The 10,320-nt window shown below is 51.8% G+C and overlaps 1 protein-coding gene across 1 annotated transcript in view; it reads left to right on the plus strand.

Moving 5' to 3' along the window:
* The window catches only part of LOC144949015 (ryanodine receptor 2-like), a 260,188-nt gene extending 251,608 nt beyond the window's left edge, over window positions 1-8,580 (plus strand). The window contains exon 110 of the mRNA XM_078878800.1: window positions 8,417-8,580. Within this exon, the coding sequence (XP_078734926.1) occupies window positions 8,417-8,512 (96 nt within the window). The 3' untranslated portion in view covers window positions 8,513-8,580. The remainder of the gene's footprint in view (window positions 1-8,416) is intronic.
* Window positions 8,581-10,320: the final 1,740 nt, after the last annotated feature.

Raw genomic sequence — 10,320 nt, forward strand, 5'->3', positions numbered from 1 at the left:
CCCTACAGCTACCGCTGATCTCCCTACAGCTACCGCTGATCTCCCTACAGCTACCGCTGATCTCCCTACAGCTACCGCTGCTCTCCCTACAGCTACCGCTGATCTCCCTACAGCTACCGCCGCTCTCCCTACAGCTACCGCTGATCTCCCTACAGCTACCGCCGCTCTCCCTACAGCTACCGCTGATCTCCCTACAGCTACCGCTGATCTCCCTACAGCTACCGCTGATCTCCCTACAGCTACCGCCGCTCTCCCTACAGCTACCGCTGATCTCCCTACAGCTACCGCTGCTCTCCCTACAGCTACCGCTGATCTCCCTACAGCTACCGCTGATCTCCCTACAGCTACCGCTGCTCTCCCTACAGCTACCGCTGATCTCCCTACAGCTACCGCCGCTCTCCCTACAGCTACCGCTGATCTCCCTACAGCTACCGCCGCTCTCCCTACAGCTACCGCTGATCTTCCTACAGCTACCGCTGATCTCCCTACAGCTACCGCTGATCTTCCTACAGCTACCGCTGATCTCCCTACAGCTACCGCTGATCTTCCTACAGCTACCGCTGATCTTCCTACAGCTACCGCTGATCTCCCTACAGCTACCGCTGATCTTCCTACAGCTACCGCTGATCTTCCTACAGCTACCGCTGATCTCCCTACAGCTACCGCTGATCTTCCTACAGCTACCGCTGATCTTCCTACAGCTACCGCTGATCTCCCTACAGCTATCGCCGCTCTCCCTACAACTACCGCCGCTCATCCTACAGCTATCGCCGCTCTCCCTACAGCTACCGCCGCTCATCCTACAGCTACCGCTGATCTTCCTACAGCTACCGCTGATCTTCCTACAGCTACCGCTGATCTCCCTACAGCTACCGCTGCTCTCCCTACAGCTACCGCTGATCTCCCTACAGCTACCGCTGATCTTCCTACAGCTACCGCTACTCTCCCTACAGCTACCGCTGATCTCCCTACAGCTACCGCTGATCTTCCTACAGCTACCGCTGATCTCCCTACAGCTACCGCTGATCTCCCTACAGCTACCGCTACTCTCCCTACAGCTACCGCTGCTCTCCCTACAGCTACCGCTGATCTCCCTACAGCTACCGCTGATCTTCCTACAGCTACCGCTGATCTTCCTACAGCTACCGCTGATCTTCCTACAGCTACCGCTGATCTTCCTACAGCTACCGCTGATCTCCCTACAGCTACCGCTGATCTCCCTACAGCTACCGCTGATCTTCCTAGAGCTACCGCTGATCTTCCTACAGCTACCGCTGATCTCCCTACAGCTACCGCTGATCTCCCTACAGCTACCGCTGATCTTCCTACAGCTACCGCTGATCTTCCTACAGCTACCGCTGATCTTCCTACAGCTACCGCTGATCTTCCTACAGCTACCGCTGATCTCCCTACAGCTACCGCTGATCTCCCTACAGCTACCGCTGATCTTCCTAGAGCTACCGCTGATCTTCCTACAGCTACCGCTGATCTCCCTACAGCTACCGCTGATCTCCCTACAGCTACCGCTGCTCTCCCTACAGCTACCGCCGCTCTCCCTACAGCTACCGCCGCTCTCCCTACAGCTACCACTGATCTCCATACAGCTACCGCTGCTCTCCCTACAGCTACCGCTGATCTCCCTACAGCTACCGCTGCTCTCCCTACAGCTACCGCCGATCTCCCTACAGCTACCGCCGATCTCCCTACAGCTACCGCTGATCTCCCTACAGCTACCGCTACTCTCCCTACAGCTACCGCTGATCTCCCTACAGCTACCGCTACTCTCCCTACAGCTACCGCCGATCTCCCTACAGCTACCGCTACTCTCCTTACAGCTACCACCGATCTCCCTACAGCTACCGCTACTCTCCCTACAGCTACCGCCGATCTCCCTACAGCTACCGCTACTCTCCCTACAGCTACCGCTGATCTCCCTACAGCTACCGCTACTCTCCCTACAGCTACCGCCGATCTCCCTACAGCTACCGCTGATCTCCCTACAGCTACCGCTACTCTCCCTACAGCTACCGCCGATCTCCCTACAGCTACCGCTACTCTCCCTACAGCTACTGCTACTCTCCCTACAGCTACCGCTGATCTCCCTACAGCTACCGCTGCTCTCCCTACAGCTACCGCTGATCTCCCTACAGCTACCGCTGATCTCCCTACAGCTACCGCTGCTCTCCCTACAGCTACCGCTGCTCTCCCTACAGCTACCGCTGATCTCCCTACAGCTACCACTGATCTCCCTACAGCTACCGCTACTCTCCCTACAGCTACCGCTGCTCTCCCTACAGCTACCGCTGCTCTCCCTACAGCTACCGCTGATCTCCCTACAGCTACCACTGATCTCCCTACAGCTACCGCTACTCTCCCTACAGCTACCGCTGATCTCCCTACAGCTACCGCTGCTCTCCCTACAGCTACCGCTGATCTCCCTACAGCTACCGCTGCTCTCCCTACAGCTACCGCTGATCTCCCTACAGCTACCGCTGATCTCCCTACAGCTACCGCTGCTCTCCCTACAGCTACCACTGATCTCCCTACAGCTACCGCTGCTCTCCCTACAGCTACCGCCGCTCTCCCTACAGCTACTGCCGCTCTCCCTACAACTATCGCTGCTCTCCCTACAGCTACCGCTACTCTCCCTACAGCTACCGCTGCTTATCCTACAGCTACCGCTGCTCTCCCTACAGCTACAGCTGCTCATCCTACAGCTACCGCTGCTAATCCTACAGCTACCGCTGATCTCCCTACAGCTACCGCGGCTCATCCTACAGCTACCGCTGCTTATCCTACAGCTACCGCTGCTCTCCCTACAGCTACCGCTGCTCCTGACGCTGGTTCTGTGAGCCTCGGGCATGAACGATGAACCCGAGGAATCTTGGGGATATTTTTGCATCGCCGTGTTGTGCCTCGGGCAGTAACACTGAGCCATGAGAGTTCCAACGGTACCTTTGTCCGTGAGAGCCTCCGGCACTTTCAACCATAAAGCTCTCCAGTGCTCTTCTTCCGTGCATTAGAAACGGAACATCGCACACAGCAAAGCAGAGCGTGCATGCATCCTGGGCTTGACACTCAAAACCACGCCTGGCACTTCAAGGGAATGTTGCCAGGGGACACAGCTCATGGAATAATTTGTTCCACACACACGCGTGTGTGTGTGTGTGTGTCTGTGCACTTAGCGGAGAGCCGTAATGCAGCGGTTGACGCATTCTGCTACGAACCCGGCGACCCGGGTTCGATTCCCGCTCACGGTCAACACCAGTGGCGATTGTCTGAACCGGTCCCGGGTCTCCCCTAGGTCGACTCAGCCTCAAATGAGTACCTGGTGCGGTGTGTGAACATCGCCACTGGGGGAGACAAATGCGGCCAGGCGTGGTGCTGTCCACCCACCCCCTCGTGTGCCGTTCCGGCTCTTCATAGGTGCTCGCGAACAGCACTTCCCCCAATAGTCTGTTCAAAACTATCCGGGGGATATTTGTCTTTGTGGACTTACTAGGCCACTGTTCACATACGCCTACTTGTTTATACAGTATACAAGTTAAAAGCGCAGCCCAGCAGTTGCCTGCTCGTGCCACTGCTGGCAGAAAAGCCTCCACGCGAGAGAGGTCAAGGCCAAGGTCAGGTTTTCAGTGGAACCAGGCGGGAAGTCAAGAGGGACTCCTCCGTCGGCAAATTTTGGCCTACTCTTCCTCGCCGGTCACGCGGCGCCGCCGTGGGGGGGGGGGGCAGCTCACGACCGGAAGGCTCTCGAAGCCCCCATTCGTCCCTCCGAGGCCGACAATCTGAGCGAAACTCTCTGGTGGTCGTGACCTCTCCACACCGTTTGTTTGGGGCTCGTCGACGGAGTATTGCCACCGCCTTCAGAAAAAACAAAAAAAATTTTAAACGTAAAGTTCGGTGGTGCGGTGGCGCGCCAACGGCCATGTCAGGGGGAGCGTCAACAAGCGGTGAAATTTCAGCGAAAGGAATGGAGCGAAGGGCGATGCTAAAAATGAAAAAGCAGGACCCGCGGTACAGGCACGGTCCCCGCTGCGTTTGTGACATCGCTCCCCCCCCACCCCCACCCACACACAAACACACCGGACTGGAAATCAAGCACGACGCAGATGGCGCTGAACGGATTTACATGGGTAGGTGGTGGGGGGGTCGTTTATTCCCGGCTGGTGGCGCACTACCGAGGGAAGGGGGGAGCGCGGCGTGGAGGGGGAAGCGACGGTGGTGGGGTGGCTGTGACGCAGGCGGACGCGGAGGTTTAAAAGGCTCTACAAACACGCTGATTTAATGAACCCCGTGGGGAGAGGCTCGCGTTTGGGAGAAGCTTCCCAACACACCACCCACCGCATCACCCCCCCCCCCCACCAAGCGGTTTCCGGGCGTTTTGGTTCAAGTGAAAAAAATTCCGCAGCGATCTTTGACGTTGCCTCGCTGCTCTGCGTGGTCCCTCCCCCCCCAACCCTCCCCCAACGTCCATGCGCCGCATTCTCAAAGCCCTTCTCTCTTACGTCCATTTCTTCTGTCCGTCATATTTCACTCTTAATCTTTCTTCACGACTAAATACCATTGTGACTTATCAGCCCATTCTTACCCCACCGGCTTCGTACCACGGACGAAATTCCGTTTGGAACGTTCGCGGCGAGTACCGTGCGTACGTGCGTACGTTGAACTTTTTTCGCACCGTACGTAGCCACCCGTGCTAATCGGAGGTGCGGGGGGAATGACGGCAAACGAAACACAAGAAGCAGTTCCAAAGAAATGAGTTTTCAATCTAGATTAAAAAGTGCATAGCTCCCAGTGGCTTCCACGACCTTCTGCAAGATGATGTTGCAGAGGTCATGGCACGGAACGTCACCTATTACACTCGTTTTTCCTATTTAGGGAAGTGCTTTCGACGTGTGTGCTAATTTCTTTTGTGTATTTGCTCCTGCGCAGCGCAGCATCACAACGGCGGTTTAAATCACACGCGGTGATTTCTGGAGACTGGTCGATAGCCCCGTCGGAGTCGTATTCGCACAACACCAGGCGTTGCCTCGTCATTGTTGTTACCTTTTTATTTCTCCTCTCTCCCAATTCACGAGACATCGTTGTCATCATTTGCATCCCTCGCAGAGCAGAGCGAGCGTCAGGGAACGACCTCTCACGTGCCCGGCGGAGAGGGCTTGTCAATAAAACGTTCAGTCTTTGCAGCTATTGGGGGTGACAAGAAAACCCCCCAATTTAACACGATGTGCGCACAGTCATTGCTGATGCGGTCGAGGCCATCAACTCGCTACACGCTGAGCATGGTTAAATCATAAGGTGGCAATGGACTGGGGCATTGCAGGACCATCAGGGATGGTGACATGGTGGGATGGGGGTTGAGAGGCCGTCATCCTGAGCACAGGCCATGAGGCCCAACATACCAAGCGGCCAGCGACAAAATCCACCATGGAAGTTGTGACGTACAAAGCGTCAGTTAACACGTTCGATTTGGTGATGTCCTCGACATCAGCAACACACTGAAAGGGGTCTCACGAACGGTATTTGTGAGATCGGTATGGCAAGCGGTGTGCTTCATTAATTCCCCGACTCCAATTGCCAGCCGCCCTGTAGCAGGAATCGAACCTGTGCACGTATTCCCGGCTGAGTAGCAAGCTGAGACGAACAAAAAGGCCACGTGGCATATACGCCTATATTTATTTATTTATTTTTCTTAACCTAAAATAATTTACTGGGTTGTGCATGCCCTGGGTCCGTTGTCTTGTTTAAACAGCGGCGGGCTTGGTGACAACATGAAGCCATGTGTTGTTACAGATAGACACAATTTCGGAGGTCGCTTGTGAATAACGTTTGTTCTGCACACCGTGGCCTGTGCGCGTGTGTGTGTGTGTGCCAAGCCGTATTTTATTTAAGGCTGCGGTTGGTCATCTGAATCCCACTTCTCTGCAGAGATTGTTGGTCTGGGGTGCAATTCCATGGAGACTGGTGCGGAATTAATTAGATTTAAGGCACGAGCCAAATTTATCCCGCTGCTCGGTTGAAACAATGGTGCCGCTCTTTTTTTGTGCTGTGGACCTTGAGCTAAAAGGCAAAAAAAAAAATCCGCATTGCCATGATGGGGACGACGGGGCCTATTCTCTTGCGCATGACGACAACGGTTGGCTTCCCATTCAACGGTGCTCATTTTATTGGCCGTACCGGTGTGATGATTTGGTTTAGGTTTATTTTTTGGCACAGGTAAAACCCACTGGGCAATAAATGCTCACGTTTTTTTTTTGTACGGGGGGGACACAGGAAAAGAAAACTGGTTCCAGCACAAAAAAAAATGGTGGACGTAACAATCCAAAAAACGACCGTGCAAGGTCAAGTTCCGAGTGACAAGGTCGTGCGTCAACATGGCATGGTGGTCGGCGCGGAACGCTAAAAAACCCCGGCGACACTGAGTTGAATTCCTGGCCGCGGCTTTAACATCAGTTAGTGAGCAATGTCTGAAGCAGTTCCGGGCAAACCCTTTCACCAACCTGCTCTGAAGAGAATGGTCAAACCACCCCCTGATCATCGACAAGGGGTGGTCTTTATCCCAGTAGTGGCCTGACAAAAGGCGTCACGTGTACATTGGTCAGTGGCGGCAAAGTGGTTTGCACACTGCACTACGCCTTCTGCTGCACAGCTTCGATTCCTGCTCACGTCGGGCGACGGTGGCTATGCACGTGGTCTATAATCCAGCATACCCTGCCTCCCCAGGAGAGGGCAGTACAGCAGGTGAACTAATCGCCATCCGTTTACATCCGTACGGGGATCGGGGTGTTGCCCCCCCCCCTCCCCTTCTCACATGCGTGGGGGTTTTCTCCGGGTGCTCCGCTTTCCTCCCACTTGTATAATGAACACTCGTCGTTAATTGGCTGACGTCATCTGAAAATAAAAATAAATATTCAGGACCCTCGTGAAAAAGTCCCATGATTCAGTGTGGTCTTCCTGGATAAATAGGCAAAAAAGTGCAACATCAGGTCCTCAGCTCAGCCAATTAAGCTTAAAACAATGACCAGGTGCTGGCCAAACCATCTTCATCATTGTATGTATGGCGAACTTCTTTCACACCGCACGTAGCCAACCGTGCTAGTCGGAGGCGCGGGGGAAGGACAAACAAAATTAAACACATCGCCAAGCCTGCGTTGATGTGTGGCTCACGCGTGCACCTGCTGACGCTATGCGGGCGAAGCGGAGGCTCTTGACCGTTTCTCTTTGTTTCAAAAGGCCTTTTGTGCCTCCAAACTAAAAATCAGCATTGGCCATCCCGTTTAGTTGTCCCCGAGTCTAAGCGGTGGAAATTCCACATTCCTGAGCAATGGCCGGTCTTTCCATGGGGGAGACCGCCGTGGACTTTTCTCACACAAAGTGATCCTGATCAGGACGATGGTTACCCTGACGGAGCTCCAAATGCACGCCTGTGAACAAAAAATATTGTACGGGACATTTTTTTTTTTGCTTTTTGCCAGGACCAAAAAAATGTATCCCATAGATATATGACTGCTCAACCCGAGCTATTCTCTGGTCTGACACTCGTGGGACAAGACCATGAAGAAGGCTGTCTCTGGCGTAGGCTAATCAGTCTCAACGACAATGCGTATTATCAAATGATGATTGTTTGCATGCTCTACCACAAGTACGTGTGGTGAATGCTAAGTTGATTCCTTGCAAAAGGTTTCTATTTGGTGTTTGAGCATCTTGCAAACCTGCTGTTTTATTACCAGAAAGGGTAAAACCTATTCTTATTTTTGATACAATGATTCTTATTTTTTGTGATTTTTTTTTTATTCTGACGATGCACGAGCAATAAAAATGTAAAGGGGGGAGGGGGGGCACAGAAAATGTGGGGGGGGGGGGGGGGCAGAAGCCCGAAACGCAGCGCTCGCACGGCTTGGAGGGTCAGGGAGAGGAACGGGCTCACCCACCCCACTGTCGTGGGGGACACGGACTTTTTATTGTACAAGTCGAAGGGAAGGCAACGGGCAAGAGGAACAAAAGTGAGAAGGGAAAAAATGTTGGTAGCTGGCGGGCGGCGTTAAGAATAACACTGCGTAACAACAACAAAATGTGTTTCTGCGTAGTATTATTTCCTAATTGCTTATGCGTCAAAAGTACAGAAAATTTATAATATTCCCCACAAACTTTGCTTTTGTGACCAGGACAATGATATTTAGAAATGTACCTATTTTCAATGAGAAAACGTGTGCATTTGTGTCTTTCGTTCACAAAAGCAACGTTTGTGGGGAACAATAGGCATTTTCTATACTTTTTAGGCATAAGCAATTCAAAAATAACACTTAGTACCCAGGAACAAAAATTGTGTCAAATAGTGTAATTATATATCTAATTCACTTTCTCCAAATGTCACACCGCATTGCCGCGTGGTGTGCATGTCGTTTTGTTGCAGGAATCGTACGTTTGGAAGAAGTACCAGGAGAGATGCTGGGAGTTTTTCCCCGTCGGCGATTGTTTCCGCAAGCAGTACGAAGATCTGCTCGGATGAGCCGAAAATCCCAGGGATTTCCATCTTTTCATTATTATTTTCTATCCTTTTGTCTCTATCTCTCTCTGCCTTCGTGCAATGCAAACAAGACTCTTTGAAAAGGCACGATTGAAAGCAGTGTTACCTTTGTGATGTGTGACCCCCCCCCCAAATCCTGGAGGCGCGCTCAACTTTAATGTTGTGCGAAAAGACAAAAATGAAGAACACGACTCCGTAGTACTCTTAGTTTTTTCGGTAAAGTCACGTAGGTAAAAAATGAAATTAAAATTAATAAAAATAAAATAATAAAAAAATCACGACGTTTCGGAGGCAACACAAGTCTCCGTCATCAGGTGGGACCGTCGTGATTTTTATTATTATTTTATTTTTATTAATTTTAATTTCATTTTTTTTTACCTACGTGACATTACCTAAAAAACTAAGAACACGACTCCGCAGGTTTATTCTCGGACGTGCCGCGTCCTCTCCGATGCTTCTTCGGTTCGTACCACGTGTTGCTCGGCACGATGTCCGACGTTTCGCTCCACGCGCTGGGAGCTTCTTCAGGAACTGCATTTTTTTTAGCCTCCACCCTCCCCCCCCCTGCAGGCACGTGGAGCAAAACGTCGTACGTCGTGCCGAGCAACTCGCGGTGCACCCAGAAAAAGCGTCGGACATGTGACAATTAATATTAAGCGTAATTTTGCATTCAGAAACTGAATATACATATGGGCATCATCCATGTGTGTTTGCACATACCACATACGTATACATGTAAGTGAAGGCTGTACCTATACAAATGTTAACGTGTTACGATCCCATAACATGGTGTTTGATTGATCAATCATGGAGGCATGAGGATGATAGGTTGAATGAATTGATCTCTCACTTGGATTTGAACTCACAGCCTACCAAAACCGTGGCTCAATCTTTCGACGCGTTGGTTGAACGTGACGCACACCCTGCACCCGTTCATGTCAACAAGGTCGCCTGCAGTGTTACCAAGTCATTGGGCTTCGCTATGTTTGCAAGACGGACAAAAGCGGCATATAAGCACACCGAATATATCAGCAGTTGTGCAAGCAAACCAATGCAAGGCTTCTCTACCATTACCTTCAACGTACAAAACACGGTTCTGATATAAGCAAGCCACCCGTAGGTTACACTGGTGTGGCGAAGGCAAAGGGCAATTGCTGGATGCAAGGACACTTCGGATATAAGTCCACCTGGACTCGCTGCCTATTCAAAAGTGAAAAGTGATTTCCTGCTCGTGTGAGCAATTAAGTCAGCGCTCAACCTCCTATTGACAGTGCTGAGTCAGTGGTGGGAAATCGACATTACTCGTGCAGGGGTGAGTCTTACCGATAGGATGATCGCTGTTGGCTTCACCACAAGGTGATTACCTCATTTTATGAACCTTGTAGGGATGATGGGCTGAATGATCCCCCGACCAGGATTCTGACTCAGCATCCTGATTGCGAGCCGTTCACCCTGCCGCTGAGCCGGCTTGCTCCTAAGGACTGTGCTTAATATCCCAGCTACTAATTTGCTAAATACATGATCGCCGTGTTAGCTGCCTCCGATCAGCACGGTTGACTACGTACGGCGCAAAAGAAGTTTCAACATGCATACGGACATCTGTAGGCATCCGGTTCATGTTTTAAACGAATGACCAGTGCTTCTTTTCTTCTTTATCCTGCTGCCAAGTGGAGTCTTAACCCAGCCAGTAACAAAATCTACTCGGGGGACTCAAAATGAATAATGAAAGTCTCCCTATTGTGTGTGTGGTGGCGAAACCCATTGACCACGTGACCGACCACTTGCCCACG

The sequence above is a fragment of the Lampetra fluviatilis genome, chromosome 52, assembly GCF_964198595.1.
Source record: "Lampetra fluviatilis chromosome 52, kcLamFluv1.1, whole genome shotgun sequence".
In the NCBI taxonomy this organism is placed as follows: Eukaryota; Metazoa; Chordata; class Hyperoartia; order Petromyzontiformes; family Petromyzontidae; genus Lampetra; species Lampetra fluviatilis.